Here is a 24,474-nt window from a genome sequence, read left to right on the forward strand (position 1 = left end):
CCTAACTGCTGCATTTTTACTATATTTAAAATCAGGAAACTAGAGGAGTTTTGGGATCATCCCAGATCCTGTTTGTAATACATTTTTTATACAGTACAGAATTTTATCAACTTGCATTATAACCTAAACAATATTGTTCAAAAATGAGGAGGGCTGCCTCAATATTGCTTGCAAAAATCAGGGGTCAGCTGTATTCAGCTGTCTACTATAACCAGACTAAAATGAAGCATTGAAAAGTGACTAAATATTTGTGAAAACATGCAAGAAATAAACTGGAAAAAAGGAATTTCATAAAAAATTACAGTAATTTTTATGAACTGTGTAAAAACAGATTCCCTTTTATTGTTATCCATGTTATCAGAAATCATGTTTCTTTTGTGGGTGAGTAAAAATGCACCTGAAGCACTTTTGCCTCCAAAGAACTAGGCATCAGGTTTCCATCACAGTATTGTCACTCTTCAAGTATGCCCAACAATTGCAACTGGATTTTAAATTTGTAAATGCCTTTGTGGTCCCCATCAGTAATTTGTTGCCTGAATTCTTTTCTTCACACATATTATCAAACCGACACAGAACATCATTCTGAGATCTATGGTTCGGTTTTGGTCGTTAACACCAAGCATTAAGCATCACTGGAGTGAAGCACCAACAGGAAAATTGGACAGTGAAGATTACACACACCTGTTATAGAACCTATCTGATTTTTCTTTATTTAATTTAATTTCAATGGAAGGAAATCAAGCAGGTCCTGTTACCTGCATGTGATGATCCCTGTCTGATCTTACTTTGACCTCCTCCTAGGTCCCAGGCAGTAAAGACTAAAACTTATCCCATGAAGTCAATTTATTTGCAGGTTGGAAACTGGCAGGCTGCAAAAACATTACAAGCCTTCAGTGTAGAGATACTGCTGGTCCTGAGGCAAGACAGTAGTTTCTTTATGTCACTTACAATTCCACAGAGAATGCTACAAATAGTGTTCGTCAAGATGGAAAAGGAAACCATTCAAGGGCACAGAAACATTAGCCAGTCAGTCAGAAAAATGTGCAGTTAAACATCACAGGTGACAAACTACAACTTATCATGCTGCAATTCAATGTGAAATTGTTCAAAATGTTGCTTTAAATGTTTAATGCAGTAGCAAGAGTTACAGAGTTCTTAGCTTGCATCTTTCTTAAGCAGTGCTGGTTGGATTGGAATCAAATTTTAATCAGCTCTGTTTAGCCCATTGCCAAAAGAATTTTTCACTCAAGAGCTACGTCCACAAGGTAGGGAATTTATAACATATTAATGACTAACAAAGGGATCTAAAACAAACTAATCACCTGAAACAGCAGGGTAAATAGTTAAGACACATATAACAATGGGCTAAGAAGGTGCTAAAGGTAAAAAATAATTACGTTAAACCAATATCATGTAAAACTCCATTGTGAAGATTTGGATTGATCAGAATCATATCGTGTTTTAGGCCATAGCAGAATTCCAAAATGGCCGCACTATTAGTCTACTCCCAATCATCAGTGCAATGGTGAAAAGAGTCATCCATCAACAGTGGTATTTACACAATAACCAACTCACTGATGCCAAGTTTGGGTTCTGACAGGACCACTGGGCTTCAGACCTCACTACAGACTTGGTCCAAACACGGACACAGGAACTCAATTCCACAGGGGAGGTGAATGAGCACCAGAGTCCCACAAATTTCCTTCATCATACCAGAAAATGTGTTACTCCTTTTAAGTTAGCAAATATTTCTGCTACACAATTTTCAACATTCTCTAAGATGTTGTTTACGCTACAATAATTAGATAGCTAGTTAGCATTATCCTCAAGTATTTTCTCGATGTATATTCGCTAAATATTTCAATATAATTTTCAAATCCACTGCCACTTTAATCTTTTAGTGTTCAACTTCATTCCAAATGTATGGGTAATTCTAAAGCTGTCTGGCAGGAAGTTCAGTGTGTTTTTAAAATAAGAATTGTGAAGTGGATGTGTTGCGATACATGATGGAGCATGTTAGCGCGTGCAAGTGGGGACATGGCCACAACTGTCATAGGGGATAGGCTGATGAAGCTGTATAACTGGCTGCTGCTGTGGGTCGGGGTCACAGGAAGGGCATGGTGGCTCCCCCATAGAGCTCCAGCTACATCCAGTGTGCAGTGGTCGGGGGTGGGGGGAAAGGAAGGTCTGATATTGCCAAATGTATGCTCATCATTGGTGTTGGGAGCCAGGGTCTGGCATTCTTTATTAATGACTCAACTGGGAATAACAGTGATGTGGAGTGCATTCATATGCCAAAAGAACAGCTGTCAGACCTACCCATGGTCTAAGCTTCCTCAGAAGCAATAGGAATTGCATCAGCTGAGTAGTAAACCCTTTGTTTATCAATAGGCAATGCTGCAGGATACCAATTAGTAATTTTTAAAGAGATCAACTTTTCCTTAACTCAGCTATCTTTTAAAAATATTTTGCAGCTGATATTTTAATATGATTCTTCATTCTTTCAAAATTTGCAAAATAAAGTGTATAATCTAATTTGTTCATGGTACCTGTAAACCAGAAGTCAACTCAACCAGTTTCAGAAACATCATTTGTTGAAAATGTTACTCTCCAGTAACAATTTTGAAAATATTGAGGAAAAGCAGGCATAGGAATACTTGAGCAGTAAATACTCCATCCAATCCACATGACTATAAATTTACTTTAAAATAAATTGATGAGTAATTTGCCTCTCTGGATAAATCCCAAAGCTACTCATTGTCTAATCACTAAAACAAAAACTCATCTTTAATATGATCTTCCAAGTTCTCAGAGTACAGTTTAATCTCCACATTTCCCCTCATTCACTTGGGAACTTGTCAAGACAGACTCCAATTAAAAGTTAGAAACAGTTAAGAAAATAATGCTGTATAATACAGAAGATAAACTACATTCAGAAAAATAAGACTGCTGAAGGCAGGAAATTTTACTTTCTTACTCTTATTTCCACACTCCATGCGAGAGTGCTACATGAGTAGCAAAAAATAAACAGGCCTAGTGTTTATTAAAGGCATAGAGCTCCAGTACATGAATTCCTTTAAAATGAAGTTTAGTACAATTTACTGTTGCAGTGTCAATTGCTCACATGCCAGATCTTTTCCCACTCACTTAACCTATCTATATACCTTTGTAGCCCCCTTATGTCCTTTTCACAAGCTCCTTTCCTACCTATCTTATTGTCATCAGCAACTTTAGCACCCATACCTTCAGTCCCTTCATCCAAGTCATTTATATAATGTGTAAAAAGCTGAGGCCCCAGCATTGATCCCTACGGCACACCACTCATTACATCTTGCCAACCAGAAAATGACCTAGGATAAAGTCCATCAGGACACGGGGACTTGTCAGCCCGTAGCTCCAACAATTTGCTCAGTACCACTTCCCTGGTGATTGTAATTTTATTGAGTTCCTCCCTCCCTTCCACTTCCTGATTTCCAGCTATTTCTGGGATGTTACTTGTATCCTCCACAGTGACGACCGATGCTAAGTACCTGTTCAATTCATCTGCCATCTCCTTATTTTCCCTTATTAATTCCCCAGACTCACTTTCTACAGGACCAATGCTCACTTTGTTAACTCTTTTCTAAATATCTATAGAAACTCTTACCATATGTCATTATATTTCTAGCTAGCTTTCTCTCCACTCTAATTTTTCCCCTTCTTATCGATCCTTAAGTCATCCTTTGCTGTTCTTTATATGCTGTCCAATCGTTTGACCTGCCACTCTTTTTGTGCAATTATATGCTTTTTCTTTAAGTTTGATACTATCTTTAACTTGTTTAGTTGACAGCGGATGGTGGATCCTCCCACTGGAATTTTTCTTTCTCGTTGGAATGTATCTATTCTGTGTATTCTGAAATATCCCCTTAAATGTCTGCCATTGCATCTCTATTGACCTATCCCGTAACCTAATTTGCCAGTTCACTTTAGCTAGCTCTACTTTCATGCCTTCATAATTGCCCTTATTTAAGTTTAAAATACTAGTCTTGGACCCACTCTTCTCTCCCTCAAACTGAACGTAAAATTCAATATTATGATCGCTGCTACCGAGGGGCACCTTCACTATGCGGTCATCAGTTAATCCTATCTCGTTGCACAATACTAGGTCTAGTACAGCCTGCTCTCTGGTTGGCTCCAGAAAGTGCTGTTCTAAGAAACTATCCCGAAAACATTCTATGAACTCCTCATCTAGGCTACCTTTGCCCATCTGATTTTTTCAGTCTACATGTAGACTAAACTCCCACATCGCTGTACCCTTCTGACAAGCTCCGATTATTTCTTCCTTTATACTCTGTCCTACTGTGTGGTTAGTTAGGGGGCCTGTACACCACTCCCACGAGTGACTTCTTGCCTTCATTATTTTTCATTTCTACCCAAACCACTTCAACATCCTGGTTTTCCGAACTGTCCCTTCACATCTTTCCTCTACAGATTAGAAGATATAGTAATCTAATATCTGTCTTTACTAATTAAATATCTTGAACTGATAATCTGCAGTGCATTTCTGAATTCCTGCCTAACTATTATGGTGAATAGTCAATCATATTTCTATAACCTACCAAAGGGCAGCACTTGAGCTGAATTCAAACACAGGCAAAGGTGCTAATCACTAACTATTTTGCATAACAGACATGTGTTTTTGCATTTAAATTTGAATTGTTCCTTTTTTATATATAAATTTTTATTGGCTCTTCACATTTCTATGCTTCAACACTTTTGGGTGAAGATAATCATTCCAGGTAATTTTTCACTTTTACATTTATTGGATTTTTATACTCATTAAAATGATATATCTCAGGGCTAAGAAATCACTTTGAAAACATGCCTCTCTCAATTGCAGCAAAATGCAAAGTAAAGCTCCTTTTACTTTGGTCCAACAATGTGCCTCACAAATGTCTGCCATTGCACAGTGGCGCAGTGGTTAGCACCGCAGCCTCACAGCTCCAGCGACCCGGGTTCAATTCTGGGTACTGCCTGTGTGGAGTTTGCAAGTTCTCCCTGCGTCTGCGTGGGTTTTCACCGGGTGCTCCGGTTTCCTCCCACAAGCCAAAAGACTTGCAGGTTGATAGGTAAATTGGCCATTATAAATTGCCACTAGTATAGGTAGGTGGTAGGGAAATATAGGGGGACAGGTGGGGATGTGGTAGGAAGATGGGATTAGTGTAGGATTAGTATAAATAGGTGGTTGATGGTCGGCACAGACTCGGTGGGCCGAAGGGCCTGTTTCAGTGCTGTATCTCTAAACTAAACTAAACTAAATCCCCAACTTCGTAAGAGCACTCCAGTGTACTAGTGTGACATCAGTCCTACGTCAGAAATTCCTGCAGCTTGTCTGAGCAACACAGCCAATTCAGTCTCAATCTGCAACCAGAGGAACCAGCTTCATGGCTCTGCAGCATTTCTTTTTATCTTTGAAACCAGGAGGCCCTGGATAAGAGAGCATTCTGACTTTGCTGAAGTATATAGTCCAGGTTATCTGTAAAACAGGATTCCCTTGGTAGCAAGTTCCACTTGGATTCCAAAAAATTCAGTAGTGAACCCCTAAAGCATTGAACCCATACTAGTTAGATTAAAATTGTGTTATTTCTTGGTGGATAACTTTTAGCCTGTGTACCTGACAAACCACAGCCCTCATTAGTTCAGTCCACTGGAGGTACACAGATATCCTGGTTTCCTGAAGGTTATTTTGTTATACAGAAAACTTCTTGTATAATTTTGCTCATACTTGGAATATTGCTTATGAAGTTGTGCCTCTGTAACGTTTGTCCATCCTGGGGATATAAATGTGATCTGAACACCTGAAAGGACACTCGTACCAATACACTGGAAGCACACCTGGCATTGGTGTTAAATGCATCAGGCTTTGAAAAAAAAATTCGAGAGTCAACAGTCTAAAAGCAATTCAACAATGACCAAAATCGCTGTCAGATTGTCCCTGTAATATTCCTCCTACTGCCCAGTGGGACCAATACAAATGTACATGGAGGATAAAAAAAGTGATTAAATTATTAGGATTGCACTATAAAGCATTAAACTCCTCTTCCCAAAATGGATAAGGCATTTTGAACTCTTTCATATGGCATATCTGTAACATTTGCATAACATGTTCATTAATCATATACAGTTTCTTCCCCCCCGACTGTTGTTATTGTGCACTAAAACTTTTCATAGTGACTGATAACATGCCTGTGCAAAACTGACAGCAACACTTAAAGACTTCCTCTACTCACTAAGCCACATCATATGCTTTAGTGGCCTAATTAAACCCCTTGACAAACTTAAAGGTTCTGAAATTTTTAACCTTGTAACTGAAAGCTGCTGCCTACCTTCCTATAATACAAAAATAATGATAAGTCGTTGGATACCCACTAATTTCTAACAAGCAAGAGCATGGTCCTTCTCGAGTATGTGATGGCTTGATATCCAGCAAGCAGTGCGGGAGAGAATAGGATAAATCAAGTTTAATAACTCTGCTCCTAATTGTTCCCCCAATGCTCAACTCTAATTACTCAGAGAACTCTCTCTACTGTCACCTGATATTAAGTTGTTGGAAGCTGAGCGTGGAACAGTGAGATAATCAATAAACATTTAGTGGGCAAAGGGATGAAGATCCTGCTATACAGTGGGAACTTGCAGCACCCAAAGCCCTTTTGCTCATGATAAAGCCTATGGGATAGCCAGACTGATTGCAAAGCAATAATCCAAAGCACTGTTTTAAGGTTCTCTGAGACCTTCAGGCAATTGTAAGTTAGAAAAGAAAAGGTGAACACGGTCATCCTAATTACAGCCCACTTTCACACATTTCACACATTAGCAAAGACAGGCCAATTAGGTGGAGAAAAGGATAAGGAATGTTTTATTTGTATACTAATTAAACCCTGATGAAATTAAACTAAAAATGTACTGCCTGGTAACTGTCTGTCTGAGAGAGGTCAATATAGCCACACTTATCTGAACTGCATGCAGTATTGGAATATCACAGCTTAATCCAAGATAGCACAACTGCTGCACCAAGAACTATAAAAACTTTATGTAAACTAATCATGTAAGTTGAGAGTGTTACATTTTTGCCTTATTTGCAATATAACAACCACAACAGAGAATGTTATTCATCATAACAGGCCCAATTAGGTGAAGAAAAAGATGTGGAAAATTTTATTTGTATATGGAACTCCATGTCACATTCACATTTTAAAATTTAATTTTGACTTTGAAAAATGTGGTCATCTGAACCATAGCTTCAGTAATGTTCCAAAACATTCCTTCCAGGCAAAGACAGGCTAACGTTAATCATGTTTCTGTAGATTTATCAAAATGCAAATGGGTCTGTCTAAATAGATGGCTTATCTGTTTTTAAATCATGCTAAACATTAGTGAGTACAGGTTTGTTTTGCTTTGAACCGTTACACAGTAATTTCCAAACTGACATGAGTAGCCCTAAGGCATATCAGAGATTGTAACTGCCTATATGTATGACTTGATTACACGTAAGTATATTGTTAGAGTAATGAGACAGGGTGAAAGTTGCAATCTTGACAAAGAAGCATATTGCATCTAATGCAGAAAGTCTAGGTATGGAAGGCTGGATAGCACAGGGGTTTAGCACGTTGTTCTTCAACTTCTGGATTCTGGGTTGGAATCCTGCTCACAAAGGCAAAATGAAAAGTCTTTGCCTCTGCTGCAAGGCTGCAATGTGAAAAGAGTTTGGACAGTCTCAACCAAGTTTCTGGCATGGGGCTAGAACATAAGACATTTACAGAAACTAACATTCCAACTCATGTTGTTTTCATAATGCACTTTTACTGCTGGTTCAACATCCTCTTGAGCATCTACCAGATATGAAAAGAACAGTAAGCTGGCAGTAAGGCTGCATGAACAGAAGCTTTCTTGCATCAGTGATGTTTTACATCAGCTGCAGTACAAAATGAGATAGTGAAAAATATAAATGCTTATGGTGTAAAATTCTGGTGGCTGCATTACACCATTAAGGTTTTAATGACCGAAAATAGTCATCAATTATCAGACATTTGGAAAAAAGTTAATCATTTTGCGTCAGTTTTATACATTTGAAAATAACTGGATCAATAACTGTCATAAAAAGAGATGTAGGATTATCGCGAGAGATTGTCCTCGTTAGGTTGCGCTGCCATTTTCAGCACAATTCACCCGAAATTGGCCAAATCAATGAATAAAGAAAAATAAAAGGAATTTCAAAGTGGAAATTATATACAACACAAATTAAGCTTCCATGATCATTTGCCTTAGTTTAAAACATGCTGGAAGGCAGCCCTGCCCACAAAACTGGCCGTGCCCCCAGTTGAATTAATCACCATAACGGGTTTCCGCTAATTATGTCTGTTTGCAGGCCAAAGAGGAGGCTCTTAAAATCAAGCATTTTTTTTTAGGTGCAAAAAACCTAATAGGCACCTTTTAAAAGCCTTTAAATAGTAAAAAAATATTCAATATACTAACAAACTGAAGAATGTACACCAACAAAACTAGTAAATGGTTCCATATAGCTTTTTAAAAGTTACTTTCAGTTACTTCAAATCAGATTACTCACAGCCGATGGACTAGACAACCTTATTAAAAATGCATATTTTTGGCGAAAAACCCATTGTCCAGCTGCATTAATAAAATGGCACCAGGTTCCCACAACTGCAAATGAATCTGAAGCAGAAACTTGAACAAAAATTCAATTTTGAGCGCAAAGTGAGCCTAGATTGCTGAGTGTGCCCAAAGTGAAAACTACGCCATTAGGTGTAAATGGCCTTTTATGTATTTCCCCAGGGTTTCTGCTGATCTTCTGCTAGACTTCAAGAGATTAGGAGCACCCTGCAGAAACTCTATCTTCAGACATCTTGCACACCAACTTGTTGTAAATTCTGACTTTTCGAAATGGTAAGCAATAAAAATTAAGTGCATCGTAATGGAACATATACTTTCAAAATACATCTGTTAATTCAGAATCTTTTATTAGATTGCCATTCAGGATTACCTAAAGTATAGAATGCCTAGTAAATTAGTATAATATTTGGTAAACTTGGTACTTACTACACTGTCCAATAATCTACATGCATTTCAGAACCTTGAAATTATTGTTAATGGCAATGTTTAGTCTTTTATTGTTACTGTTTTGGGTTAAAAGTGAGAAATAATTTTTTTTTAGCCATTAAAATAGTTGACAAAGCCATGGCTACATCCCACAGCATTATCGGCTAAGTAAACTGAATGATTTGGCCACGGAGTCAGACAGACAAGGAACATTTTTGCTCACTTCATCAATATTAGTCAGGCAGTAGTTGGGCACCACAGCTGGCCTTCGTATCCCAGGGTACAGAGAGAAATCAGACAAGGTTCTTTTTTTTTTGTTCACTATCCAGCAGCCCCGCCTAGAAAGTGCAGGTTTGTAGCTGCCAATTGAGGACAAATTTGGGCTTAACTGTGCCATCAACTACTGAATAGACTACTGATAATCACTGTCTGAGTGCACACATTAAGAACAGACACTTGGGTGAAGTAATGGAAGGATGCCAGCACTATGGAATTATAGTGTGAATCAACATCTTCAGGAGGAGTGGACAGGAGGGGAGCAGGAAAGGAGGGGAGGAGCGGGAGAAGAGGGGGCAAGGCAAGAGCAGGAGGGTGGCAAGGGGAGAGGAGGGGGGAGCCGGAGAGGAGGGGGGAGCCGGAGAGGAGGGGAGCGGAAGAGAAGGGGAGCAGAAGAGGAGGAGAGCAGCAGGGCAGTGGAGAGCAGGAAGGAAGTGGAGCGCAGGAGGGAAGTGCAGGAGGAGGAGGGGTGGGGTGGAGGAGAGGAGGGGAGGGGAGGGGGGAGGGGAGGGAAAGGTAGAGGAGGGAGGAGGGAAGGGGAGAGGGTAAAGGAGGAAGGCAGGGAAGGGCAAAGGGGAGGGGGAGAAGAGGAGATGGAGTGAAGGGGAAAGACAGGAGGATTAGTGGAGCGGGTGAGGGAATGGGAGGGGAAGGTGGAAGTGGGAAAGGGAGGGAATGGGGGAGAGGACTGATGGAAGGGGAGAGGGGTTGGGGAAGGATATTGAAAAAATACATTTAACATTTCTCTAAAATTCTGCTCCTGATAAACTAAAAGTATTTAACAACAAATAGATTAGATTTTATAGAAAAAGACAGTTGTCCTATATATGGAAGATCAGGAGGCCCACCCCTAGAAAACAGTGACATGACAATGCTTGCTGCTGAAAAATCAAAGAGGATATGTCACAGCGCACTGTTAAATCTCAAGATCATCTCCAGAGAAAACAAATCCATGTAGTTCTTCTTCAAAAGACGATCTTTGCATTTCACAGTACTCTGTAGGATGTTCCGCTTCTTCTACCCTTCAGCTTTCAATAAGTGTGGTTCTGCAGATACTGCAAGTAACCAATGCAAACCTTAAAAAGCAACAATCTACAGGCAGAAAAAAGCATTAAGCAAAACAGATCTTAAAGGATAATCCATGAATTAATCAAATAAAACAAAATATTTACAAAGCCTAATCTTTTGATTGCACTTTCAATGAAAAAGGCCTGAAAAAAGTACACTGAAGGACAGAGTTACAACAATTCATTCAGTTGTTGCTTCTAAGAGCCAAAGGAAATAGTTTCAAGTTGCTCTACATCTATTCAGTAAGCAGCAGAGCCATATGGACCAGGAAAGTCTCAAGTTCAATCTCTGGTCTATGTTAGCTAATCTGAACCAGCACATCAACTGGAATGCTACTAGTGGCTGCACTATTTCTGAGTGAGACAAGCAGAAAACTGCCAGGGTTTCCAGTCCTGGGGCTAGATTTTCCCTACCGGAATGGGAAACAGAAGTCGGGACTGCTTCTGGGTCCCAAACTCACCCAGAGGGGAAATCAGTCACTCAATGGGATTTTGACAGAGACACCCCCTTAATTGGCATGGAGACAGGCTCCCTGTCCAATTAAGGGCAACAGGCAGGATCACGAAGCTGGATGGCCAATCAGAGGCCTTCCAGTTTGAGAGAAGCAGCAGCCTGCAATGAATGGTAAGTAACTGACAGGCTGCTTGACAATGGAGGTGCCCTCTCACCAACCTTATTAATGTTTCATTAAAAGATGTTTCATGCAGCCAGGCCACCACTGTGGGGGTGGGAGAGCCCCTCTACAGAGCGTCATGTGGCTGCTTTTGCACCCAGGGAGTGCTGGGGCCACCAGCCTGTCACCAGGTGCTCACCTCCAGGCACCTAAACTGGCCCCTGCCAGTGTGAGAAATTGGAGGGCAGCTGGAAAATCCCAGTCAGCCTCCTTTGAGTGGGTTTAACAAGGCTCTTAATAAGCCTAGTCAACTACTCGTTGGGTGGGTGGGCCTTTCGACCCCAAACGCTGCTTGGCAAAAATGGCCAGTGCTGGGACCATGCTCAGGAAACCAGCATGCCGGCCGGCAACAATAGTTCTGGGCCCTGTCCGCCTCTGTTCCTGCCTTGAAAATCCTGCCACTGATCTCTACCCTACCCTGATCTGTTCCATATTGGATAAGCGCATGTGCGAACACTGGGCAAAGACAGGAGAGTGCTCCAATGCAGTGAGAAGCCTGCCAACATTCACCTTTGAATGCTAGGTTTAACACTGAAGCATGACCAGCATCACTATGAACATAACCTAGCAGTAAATAAATACTTTCTGGAGAGGAGGAGAAAGAGGAAAGTTAGAAACATTGGCAAGTGGGGAAAAAGGTTCAGAAGCTAAAGCCCCGAAAGTAACTCAGGGCACAAATTGGGAGGGCGCGAAATCCCCACCCCACCCCCTCCAGTTATATTTTTAGCAAGCGGTCCAGGCAATATTAACTTTTAGGCCCTATTTTAATATAATTGATGGGCTACCCTCCCAATTGTGTCGCGAATCCAGAAGTCAGCCCACATGGCTATGCAATTTCTGAGATTAAAGGAAGGATGTACCTCTTACAGTGAAGTTACATATTCCACTTGGATTTTTAATTGGACAACTCAAACACACAGGAATTGGGTTTGTTTTCGGGTCAGAAACCCACGTCCAGTGGGAAACGGCTTAAAGTTCAGATTTTCACAGGGGTGAACCCTTAATTGCCATGGAGATAGGTTTCCTATCCTGGAAAGCAAGCACACACATGGAGGAAGCTGTTATTGTGTTCACAGACCAGTTAGTCTCTGAGGAAGTAGAAGCCTCCCTGTTGATGGATCTCACTAGCCAGTTACTGGGTGACGTGATGGTATATGGGTGCAAATGATGATACCCTGCACCTGGGGAGTCCAGCGATGGAGGCGAAACCCAATGCTTTCTGTCCCTGTGAGGCTGTGTCTGTCATTAAATGAATGTGCTGCCCAGCGAGATTCAGTGGTGTACAGCCATTTTTGAGATGCCACTAAGATTCGCAGCTGATCCTTGGAAGGAGCCAGAAGCGAAGAAGTTCAAGGCCACAGATACTGTGACAGCCACTGGCAGGGCATAGCGACCAGTGTTAAAAGGTGCGATGTCTTTGGTGACGAGGGCACAGATGCCTGGACAGCTGCATTCTCCTGCGGCACTGGTTCTCTGTCATCTCCAGTAGCTCTGTCTTTGGTAGTCAATCCTGTGTTGAGGGTCTGGCCTTGGTTCCTTTCCTGTCCTTTGTTCCTCTCCTGTGCCCTCCTGATGCCTGGGGTTCTGCCCTTCCTGTGAAGGGTGTTGCCCCTCATCAACACTGGGCCCAAAACCTGACAGCTGTGCCCCATTTGCTGGCTGAAGCCTTCCTTCTGGGTAGGTGGCAACCCAATTGTCCTTGGCCGCCTTGCTCCCTACTCATCTGCCCCTGCGATGCTGGGGGGCGGTTGCTGACCCAAGACAAAACCCGAGCGGAGTGCCCACTCCCTGCCACCTGTGCAGCGCCAAAAGCATTCCCTTACCAAGTCTCCCTTTGCCATATGCGGCCAGGATGATGCCCTGGGACAGCCTTGACTGAGTCCCCAATACGTACCAGCCTCCCCTCAGCTGTACAGAAATTCAGCTTCTGAAACCCATTTGTCCCTATAAATATTGCACCCACCCCCCCCCACCACTGCCACCCTCCCATTCAACAATTTCTAAACAAGCTTTTTAACAAGTGTAATTGGCCTCCATTGGGATTCCTGTCCCGCTCTCCCAATGCCCTGGTAATTATTGCAAGCGCTCGGATTTGCGCCTTGAAATTGACATGCTCCCCAGCACCATTATTTTCAGCCCCCCTCCCCGCCTTTGGAAGAGCTCCAAAAATTCGAGATAAGCTGCCGAGATAAGCCAAAGGACTGCTTTCCTGACGCCTCCCTGGAGGTTCTAGTGGAAACAGTGACAGAAAGGAGGGAACAACTGTTCCCCAGAAGCCGCAAAAGCATCCCCAAGGCTGAAATGAAATTGGTCTACACAGATGTAGTTGGAAGATTCAGTGCCGAGAACATCACTCTCAGGAACTGTGCTCAATACAGTAAGGTGCAACGACCTCAAAAGATCAGTGAGGGTAACTACAGCTCTCCATCCTTCATTGGGGTCGAGTCAGATATGTTTACATCCCTTAATATTCCATTGTGGCTAGCTATACGAGAGACTAATTCTGACAGCACTCACCTAGAACGCAACAGAAGACATAGACATTGGCATAAACGGTCTTCCTCAGGGCCTGCAGTTTTGCAGCAACAAGCTGTGACGATAATCTCTCACAACACCACCTTGCAACACTCCCGACACTCCCTTCAGCAATTCCCTTCCCTTCATCACATCTTTCAGCATACAATCACAAGAGCAGACTGCAACACCTCTCTTACATTCCAAGCATACTCATCTCTTCCTTTCCTCTCTCCATACCACATAGTAACACCAATCACTTCTCACATACTACCAGTTGCACAACTACCAACTCCTCTCACCACTCCTTTCTCACACTTCTCTTTATATGCATCACCTCCTCATCCCATCTTGCCTCTTTCCCACCTCTCAGCATTTCCACTAAATGCACAAGCCCCACACATCACTTGCCTTTTCCTGCATTTTAAGCTTTTTTGCCCCTGAAGATTATATCCCTACTGATTTCACCATTTTTCATAAATTGTCTTTGTTCATATTCAATATTCTATACAATAAAATAACACAAAACACTAACTCTTTTCCTGAAACTATCTAATTTTTTTTCAAAGTTTGAAATTCAAAATTTTTGTGCTTTGTTACTGTAAAGCCTGGGATAGAAAAAGTTATTAGTTCAGTAATATGGGCACCTCTATATTTACAATGAGGGACATAGGCATGCTATATTTACAATGGACTGTAATTAAAGGGAGCAAAGTAGACTAGAAAGTTAAGGAGAAAACAAGACAAAGATTGCCGTATGAAAGTGGTTAACTGCTTACCTTTACAGCTTCAGATAGGGTCTGATCCTTTTCTGCTTCTTCATTGGAATGTAGCTCCAGTTGTAAGCCTAATTCCTGCATCTGATGTGCTTGTTCATTTAATAACAGCTGGGCCTGCTGCTCTCTGAGCAAAGCATTATTCAGTTCTTCGCAAATACTCCCAAACCTCTCAAATGGAACCATCTTCTGGGTCTACAAGAATAAGTTTATGGAAATAGGCATCCACTAATTTTAACCTATCTTCAAAAACTATTTGAATGACATGTGACAAATGATTACCACAGATAAATTATGATTGTTTTTATTCCTGTCATGGGATGTGGGCGTCGCTGGCAAAGCCAGCATTTGTTGCCCATTCAAAATTGCACTTGAGAAGGTGTTGGTGAGCTGTCTTCTCGAACCGCTGCAGTCCATCTGGTAATCTGTCTGATTTTTAATGCTGCTCTTCATTTGTAGAACAAAATTACTGATAGGATTTTTAAAAATTCTTCTTACTTTGTCTCTATTAATGAGGTTATTAGTTAATAGTTGCCATCTAATACCTCAACAAATTGATCCCGGACAGTGAATGTTAACAGATTATTCAATTCTAGTTGTGGGATGGGGTAGTGGGGGGCGTGGTGAATTAGAGCGACGTTCACCCCTGAAATCCGCAGGCAGACATTTTCCAGCAGGGGGCACTGGATAGTGATCAAGAGCACCCCCAACTTAGGCCAGGGCTTCAGAAACTAATTATAGCATTTTTACAGCAATCACAGCCAACTTGCCAAACCAGGGAACTAACCTGGGGCCTTCTTGGTCATAACAGACCAGACTGACAATCATCATCAGGAAACTATATTTTCTGGTTTCAAGGACAGAATCCCATTTTGTCCTTAATCATTTTCAAGATACAGATTATGTAAGATGTAAAGAAAGATAATGTTATTAAACAAGACCAAGAATTCCAGAAAGCCATCAGCAAATGGCAATTTATATTGACAACGGATACAGTAGCGTAGTGGTTATGTTACAGGACTAGTAATCCAGAAAAGGCAAGATCAAGTCCAACTGTGAAAATTTGAATTCAGTTTTAAAAATCTGGAAATTTAAAAAAGATGGTATTTGTAAAACTGGCCACGTAGCTGCCTAATTCTCATAAAAACCCAACTGGTTCACTGAAGTTCTTTACGAAAGGGAGCCTCCTCCACTGATCTGTTAGGTGTCAGAAAGCCCATTTAACAATTGGGCTCTCCAACTATGTTTACACCCTCCTAAAATGCAGTTCTCTAACCTAAAGGTCTATCATTCTAATCAGAAACCAGCAAAACTAAAGGTATCAGCATCAATGAATGTGTGCTTTGACACTGTCCACATTCATAGTATCGTAACTTTTATGGGTAGGAAACTAGGAGAAAACATGTCAAAAGAATTGTTATGCTGGATCAAATGCAATCCCTATTTCAGAAAAAATTGTATTGTTTTCAAGGTACAACGCACAATGTCACAATATATGCAGTTTTGCGTAACTGCTTTAATGAGTGCACATAGTAACTTTTTATGACTTCACTAAGTGACACTAAATGTAGCTTCTGTTTATTATTTAACAGAATCTAAAATCTCTTCATAAAACTGAAAAATCAGAGCAGCACAGAAAGCTAATAAATTTGTGCCATTCAGGAGACATTCTAATTAAATCATTGTTAACTATTCCAGTCTATTTCTTTCTTGGCTTTACGTTAAACTCTTCCAGTCAAAAGAGCTGTCTGTTTGCTTATGCCAATGAGTGAGTTAGCACAAGTGGCATGAAGATCTTAACACCATCAAAAAGACACTTTTACATAATGCAAACAATTTTTAGGGAGTGCAATCCCTGGAAAAATGCCCAGAAACAAGATAGTTTCTATTTAGCCTTGAGATAAAAAAAAGCCCAATAATACACAAAGTGAAGAACTATTCACCTTCATAGACTGCTTGAGGTCATTCAGCTGCTGTTCAAGGGTCTGTGTGTTCCCACTTTCTCTTTTCAGTTCACTCGTGTAGTTTTTGAGTTGCGTAAGCTCCATACGCAACGAGCGACGTTCGACTTCTGCTGCGTGCAGCCTCTGAGTAAACTCAAGGATCTGTTTCTTCAATACTTCCACACATTGCTGGTAAAGAACAAAAGGTTAAAACCTAAGAAATGTCAACTTTCATTAAATTAGCTTACACAATTAAAATTGTATAAATAGAAACCTAAAAGAAACAGAAGTTGACTAGAATGTGTTAGTCTTGTACAACTGAAACAAATAACCGCAATGTCCTTATAAGCTATTTTGGATTTTTAATCACTGATGAATCTACATTTAATCCTGACCAATAATCATGCTTTTGTTGTTAGTTGACCTCACACAATAAAAAACATTTATTCTCTAATGAAGTGGATATTACAGGAGAGAGGTTTTCATTTGTAGTACAGGATTTTGACTGCAGAGTAGAGTGATTAGTATGATCTTTCGATCAAAAGTTCTATAGTAATACAAGCATTTACTGCTATTTTATGACTTTTTAAAGCAAACCTTAGATTTTATTATACTCAGAATTAAAAACTGTTCCACCACATTGAGATTGTATTCTATCATTTTGTGGTGCAAATCTACATTTTTGGTTAGAGCCAAAATGTATGGTGTTAATCCATAGCTAGTTTCAAATTCAACATTTCTATCATTCAATAACAGGAAAATGGGATTAAAGTAAATAGCCTGTGCAGAGAACCGAGCACTGGCACATACACGATAGGCCAATTTGCCTCCTGCTATACAGGATTTTTTATGAATGAGTAAAGCATAGTACTATCTGTACCATCAAGAAACTATTAAACTAATTTGAACAGTTTTAAGTCTCAATAAATTCCAGTATCCTAAAAACTTATGTCAAAAATCTCAAAATAATATCATGTGACAATCTGCAATGTGCACAGGTTCTTTTAAGCATTTCTCTTATATTTAAAAAATTGATGTCTGTACATTATTTCAGCAAAGAATTTGTGTGTTTGTACACTTCAGCCTTAACAATGTTCGTAGAAATAGTCAGATTGGTAAATGTATTAATGACAATTATCAGCATTACCTTTATGGGCATGGTGACCTGTAGTCCTTCTTTCCCTGCCTTGGCATTGGCTTTACACAGTCCACAGCCCAGTAATTGTACTAATGATTTTTTCTGCCCATATCCAAAGTTTCTGTCACACCATAATGGAACATTTTCCATCTCCACATTCAATCTGTCCATGAGTTTTGAAAAGGAACCCCTGGCTGCATTTTCCACTGAACGGCTTGAAATAAGGTGATTTGGGTCTAAATAAAGAAATGAAGAAAAATTGCCTTGTAAATGACTATTCTTTCATTTAATTATTTTATTTAAATAAGCTTATCTGGACAGTCCAATCAACTAGTTAGGGGAAACATAGACAAATAATCTATTTTACATGGAAATGTGTAACTCCACCGAACCTCACAATCCCTGATATCATGATATTTACATCTGGAGTTAAGCCGTAATTTACCTTTTTATTCTAAGGCAATTAAAATTTTACTACGAGCACAATTACTTATTTCCCCAATGGAGTTTGGTAATTATCCTTCTCATATGATGGTTTTATGGCCTCGGTACAACAAACATGTTCTTCTCACTGCTAGTTTTGTCAAGTTTATAATTAATAAATGTGTTTTATGTAGATAAATGAAATTATCACTTGCTAGCATGTCCCATATACCCTGGATTTCCAAGCGGCTTTGAGATTTAAATGTCGTTTTCCCCTTTTTTCAAGTAAGTGTTCCACAGAAAATCCTAATCCATCTGTTGCTATCTATACACTAAAATACAGACATAATTAAATTAAGGTTTATACATTCCATAGCACTGATGAAGTCAAAAAAAGCAGGTTGTGAAACATGGTATATAGGACAATCATATCAGAGCAAGACTGCCTTGCAACATATGAGGCTTGAAATGAACACCAGACTATTTGCCAAAAGCAAGTAATTAAAGAAGCAAACTCATCAAGTTTACTAATTATTCACTATTATAGGGTTGGTAAAACAAGGTGTGATTGTTTCTTGCAGTGACTGTGACAGCAAGGTTGCAGAGCAAACTGAATAAATAACCAAAATCATTTCAGCTATTAATGTGTATTCTTTCAATTACAAAAATGGTTCAACCTGTTCACCATAGCAAATCATTGCTAGTTACTTTTAAAAAGTACAATGGGATCGAAACAAGTTCATTTTTGTAACTGAAAGGAATAATTTTGCTCCGATTATATAACTATTATTGGAAACAGCAGGACGTTTTTACTAAAAGGTTCAAAAATAGTGTTTCCAGGTTGCTTCAAAACTAGAGATAAGCCAACACTTCTCAACAGCAGTACAGCAGATATTGAATCGACTCATCAAAGGGATGTCGAGCCGCATTATGTAAAAATGTAAATAGTTTTTCATTTTAAAAAACACAAAAAATCATGTTGTGACAGCGATCTCATGATGCACTGGTTGTGGCTTCAAGTCCTAGAGTTCCAAGGTGCTCAAATATTCCTCCCTTGTCTCGAATTTTATGGATTGCATTCCATGAAAAAATACAGTTTGATCAGAATTTTGGAAGCATGAATATTTTTGCTCTACCTGATTATTAGCTGCAAGTATATAAAAGCACAACATGATTTCTATTTTATGAAATGCACCAACACCCTCTACATAACGATTTCCAGCACTGCAGGGTATAGAAGCCAAGCAATACCCAGCTATTTGTGATACACTAGCTCCCACCTAATGGTCAGTTACTGCGCTACAGTTGGAACTGGAACTGAATTTTTTCTAGTCACAAGTGAGTCAACATTGAAACGGCACCATCAGTTAGTTTTGCCGGAAAAAGTTGTTGCCCAAGAATAGATTTTCCCAATTCCCACAATCTATTTTATCTCTGCACTTCAATTTCAATACAATAGTTGGGGGGCATTGCTGTACGATGAAGGTCCTGCTGCAATTCAAGATTTTTTGCACAGTAAACTATTACATCACAAGGGAAAAAGGTGCATCTGAAACAACTGCCAAAACCCAGCACCCAGCTATACTTTTCTTCTAAAATCTACTCCGACAATTTAACAGATCCTTCAGAACTCTTACAATCATAGGATCACAAATATTGTAAAAGTAGACTAAAGGACACTACACCAAAAGACACAAAAAATGTTGCTGATACCATCATTCCAGAAAAAAGCATATCGCATCATTTAAATTGATTTTGCTGAAATATCATTGCTTCACATGTTTCAGAAGCAAATTTCAATACTTCAGTCCTGGTCAGATTTATTCTCAACTCTAAATAGACAAGTTTTAAAACACCAGGATATAATTTTATGATTTAGATATTGTGCATTCTTGTTATGTGCATTCTTGATTCCCACAATATTTTAATGCAGCTTGTAGGACTAGACATAATGTGGCCCATGATACCTTAAATTGGCCAGTAGATTGCATGCTGCTCCATACATTTTTAGGCCTCCATTTGCATTCTGCCTGTTCTGGAATTTTATATATGCTGGTTCCAGGAAAAGGGGGAAGAGAGAGAGGGGTAAACACTAAGTGGCATATGTTACGACAAGGTGAGAAAGGTGTCTAGGGGTCTGTTACTGTCTTCACCGGGTCTTATTCCAACAGGGTATTATTTTCAAACACACTGTGTTTTGAGCTCCCCCTTTTGTGAATCATTGTTCACAGCTTTCCAATTATAAGGCAAAGAAACCAACACACCAGGTTTTCTCAGGTTTAATGGAGAAAAGTGAAATTTAGTAAAACTTAGACTTAAACTCGAATACGGTTGACGCTTACCGATATACGATGCGACCACGTTAGCATGCACACGCGATATACATATGCAAATAGGGACAGAAAAGAGAGGAAAATATAGTAGAGAGGGGTTTGAGGCAATATCAGAAGAGCTTCTTGTTTACTGTGCTTCGAGCTCACTTGATTGTAGGTAGTCTTGCTGTTTATCGGGGCCCAGTGTTCTTTTTAAACCTTGTTCACGTAGGAGACTTTTCTCTCTTTGAGGTTCACATGTTTTCAATGGATTCCAAAGCTGGTGAGAACCGAGATAAGAGCAGACTGGAGAGAGGTCTTCTCAAACCAGGAACTTTTCTGAGTTCAAATCCTCTGTTGGAAGTTCAAATTCAAAACCTCCAACAGTCAGTCATGTGACCAAAACTGGTCTGACCACTTCTTGGGGAAGCAACAACCGGGTCCCCATTGTTCCAACACTGTCTGTTACTATTCAAATGTCTTTCCAGTCAGGGGAATGCAATTTTAAGTTTGAATGTTCATGTGGCGAAATAATGAGTGCCTCAGTCTTGGCAGGTGGCGGGTTTGCCTGACACCTCCACACCCAGGGGAATGAAATACAATTTGAGGTAAACGGTGCATTTCATTACTGGGTCTGAGAGAAATAGAAGATACAGAAAAAAAACCCATGCATTTCTCTCATTCATTTCCATTAATTCACAAATCTTAAAGCTTATTAAAAATGGTCTGTTCTGGGTGCCAGGGCTGCTTTAATTTTGCTTTTTCTTCTCAGGATAGTTAATCGGGGACGGGTCTATCCTGAACTCTGAGTCATGCAAAGACTTTTGGCTGCAGGGGATGGGTGCTTCCCTTTTCCTCTGACTGTGGGGGAGCAGTCTTTGTTACTCTCCCCTTTGTTCTCTGGGACACTTTTACCTGCAGGTATTTGTGCTGACTTAACTGCACTCTCCAGTGATACTTCGACCAGGTGAGGCATCACCATCACAGTTTCTCTGCCCCCTACAAGTCTCTCTTGGCTCTGCAGGTTCCTGTAAATGCCGTTAGCAACTCTGGTGGGGTGCATCTCGAGTCTGCATTTACATAAAGAATGTGGGATCTAACCTTTTACATTTTTCGGGGTTGGTTGACTAGACAGTAGGGGTTTTCATCCGGGATTCTTCCCAGGCTTCCTTTAACCTGCCCTCTTGGTCACTTTTCCTCCTTCTCTTTCTAAACTTTTGCCAGCCGCATGCCTGCCTGTCCCCTTTTGTTCTCGGCGGGGATCCCTTACAGTTCACCAGCCCTCTGCTGGAGGGTCCTCCTAACACCGGTACAGGACTTAGGGGTGCAGGTTTCACTGTAGGTTGGGGTTTCCCCTCAACCTGGCACATGTGGCAACTCCTGCGGTACTCCACCACATCCTTGTGGAGTTTTGGCCAGTCAAACTGCTGTCTTATGCGGGCTTTGGTCTTTCGTATACTGGCATGTATAGCCACTGTAGTCTCATGGGCCCTTAATATTTCTCCCCGGTACCTCTGTGGCACCAGTAACTGGTGAACTACTGTCCACTCCTGGTTCTCAGGTCTGTGAGAACTCCATTTCCTCATCAGTACCTCATCCTTTAAATAGTAGCAGTCAGGGACTCCCTCTGCTTCACTTTCAGACTGGGTAGCCTGTGCTAACTCTTGCAATACTGGGTCGGATCACTGAACTTCAGCTAGGGAAAATCCATTTAATTAATTCCCCGGGACTCCTAACTTTCCAAAGAAAGTCTCAGACAGGCAGACCTCATGGTCATTTGCCTGCAGTGCCAACGCAGTCTCCTCTGGGGGAGCAAGTTTGATCTTGGCCTGATCCACTACACATTTAGGGAAACTGCAAAGAACCGTCTCCTGCCACTGCCCTGTCTTTCTGACCTCCTGCGGTCTTTCTCTCACTACTGGGGGGCTACCACCTTCACACCTGCCAGATCATTACCTAGGAGCATGTCAATCCCATCCACAGGCAAACTAGGGACAACCCCTACAGTCACCAGTCCCAAAACTAGGTCACACTCCAGGTGCACCCAGTGTACAGGTACAGGCATACACTGCCTTCCAGTACCATTCACCACCATTTTGGTGTTCACTGTACTCTCTGAGGGAAAGGTCAGGCCCTTTCCCAGTAAAAGGGATCTGGTGACCCCTGTATCCCTGAGAATTACTATGTGCTTGCTTGCCCCAATCAAGGGATATGGGGTTACTTTCCCTTCAAACACAAAACCTTGATAACCTTCAGGAATCCTATTAACTTTTCCTGCACTGGCCATATTAATCTTCCTGGGTTGCACTCTTACTGTAGTTAAAGCCACAGTTTGTTCTGCTGTGCTTTGCATCAGGTCCCTGTCTTCACTGAGCGGGTATGCCCAGATTAACCCTACCGGTTTCCCCTTTAGTTTCCAGCAGTCAACTTTTATTACAATGGAAGCACACAGGTTTCCGGGTCTCACTCTTGCTCACAGCACCTTCCTTTCTGGCTGGAGGAGGGTCCCATGTGTCTCCTGCTTTCCTTTCTCTTCCTGGACTGCCTGGGTGGATATCACTTTCCCACCCTTTGTCCTTTTCGGATTTGTGGGGGTGATTAGGAAAGGTTCTCCCCCAGGAAACTGACATAAATTAAAGCAAACGCATCGGCCAGAACGGCTGCTTGCCAGGCTCACTGAACCTGCTGCTCCTCTACATGGGTCTTTATTGAGAATGCAAGAGAGTTTTTAAATTGCTCTAACAGAATTACTTCTCAGAGTCTCATAGCTGAGTTGTATTTTTAAAGCCCTCAGCCAATGGTCAAAACCCAGCTGCTTATTACTTTCAAACTTCAGATAAGTTTGATTGGCTTGCTTTTTGAGGGTTCTAAACTTTGGGCATAGGCTTCGGGTACTAATTCATATGCCCCAAGGATAGCATTTTTGGTCAGTTCATAACTTGATGAACTCTTATCTGGCAACAAGGAATAAACCGCATGGGCTTTTCCATTTAGTTTGCTTTGTATTAAAAGGGACCAGGTCTCAGCTGGCCATTTTAGCTGCCTTGCCAGTTTCTCAAAAGACATGAAAAACAGTTCTATACATCTTCCTCATTGAATTTTGGAATTAACTGAGCGAGTTTTAGCAATCTTGTACCCAGTCCTGAATTCTTCTCCTCCATATTGGCAATGCCTTCACTGGGGTTGCTATGTTAACCCCTAGTTAACTGAAGCTGCCTCAACTCTCTTTCTTCACATTCTTTCCGGAATATTCTTGCTTTCTCTCCTGCCTTTCGTTCTTTTCATGTTCCTTTTGGAAGGCTCTGTCTTTCTTCCTCTCCTGCCTCTCTCTCTCTTTTTCCTCTAATTCAAGTTTCCTCTGTTCCAAGTGTATCTTTGCTAACAATGCCCTGTCGAAGACTGCTTCTAACCCTGCTTCTGCTTCTTCAGATTCAAGGGAAAAATGGTTAGCCACTAGCCTTAGGAGTTCAGACTTCCTAACCTTGTCACGTATAGTGATCCCACACTGCTCAGCCATTTTTCTCAGCTCCTCCATCGACAGTGTTTTTAACTTATCCCAAGTTACTTCACCCTGGCTTGGAAAGCTACTTGCTTCAGTTGCAGACATGTTAGTTTTCAATCACATACAACCACAAGAAAACCTGTATTAAAACCTTGCTCTTTTTGATTGGGAACAATTTAGCTTCCCACTTCCAATTTCACTTGTTTGTGGGTAAAATTATGGACGCTAGCACCCAAATTTCTGTTACAACAGGGTGAGAAAGGTGTCTAGGGGTCGGTTACTGTCTTCACCTGGTCTTATTGTAACAGGGTATTATTTTTAAACACACTGCATTTTGAGCTCCCCCTTTTGTGAATCCTTGTTCACAGCTTTCCAATTAAAAGGCAAAGAAACCAACACACCAGGTTTTCTCAGGTTTAAAGGAGAAAAGTGAAATTTATTAAAACTTAGACTTAAACTCGAATACGGTCGACGCCTACGGATGTACGATGCACCCACACTAGCAACACGCGATATACATATGCAAATAGGGACAGAAAAGAGAGGAAAATATAATAGAGGGGGCTTTGATGCAATATCAGAAGAGTTTCTTGTTTACTGTGCTTCGATCGAGCTCACTTGATTGTAGGTAGTCTTGCTGTTCGTCAGGGCCCAGTGTTGTTCTTAAACCTTGTTCACGTAGGAGACTTTTCTCTCTTTGAGGTTCACATGTTTTCAATGGATTCCAAGCTGGTGAGAAATGAGATGAGAGCAGAT

The 24,474-nt window shown here is 40.8% G+C and overlaps 1 protein-coding gene across 6 annotated transcripts in view; it reads right to left on the bottom strand.

Moving 5' to 3' along the window:
• The window catches only part of LOC137369376 (coiled-coil domain-containing protein 171-like), a 285,974-nt gene that overhangs the window by 90,585 nt on the left and 170,915 nt on the right, over positions 1 to 24,474 (bottom strand). For 5 of the 6 annotated variants that reach the window (XR_010974938.1, XM_068030508.1, XM_068030505.1 and 2 more), the window contains 3 exons: positions 17,491 to 17,717; positions 16,344 to 16,532; positions 14,404 to 14,595 (listed from right to left, as the gene is read on the bottom strand). Coding sequence is in view for 5 of the 6 variants with exons in the window: in XM_068030508.1 (XP_067886609.1) it covers positions 14,404 to 14,595; positions 16,344 to 16,532; positions 17,491 to 17,717 (608 nt within the window). In the remaining variant the exon portion in view is untranslated. The remainder of the gene's footprint in view (positions 1 to 14,403; positions 14,596 to 16,343; positions 16,533 to 17,490; positions 17,718 to 24,474) is intronic. The other variant, XM_068030507.1, reaches the window with a different exon arrangement.

This window comes from Heterodontus francisci, chromosome 4 (assembly GCF_036365525.1).
Source record: "Heterodontus francisci isolate sHetFra1 chromosome 4, sHetFra1.hap1, whole genome shotgun sequence".
NCBI lineage: Eukaryota > Metazoa > Chordata > Chondrichthyes > Heterodontiformes > Heterodontidae > Heterodontus > Heterodontus francisci.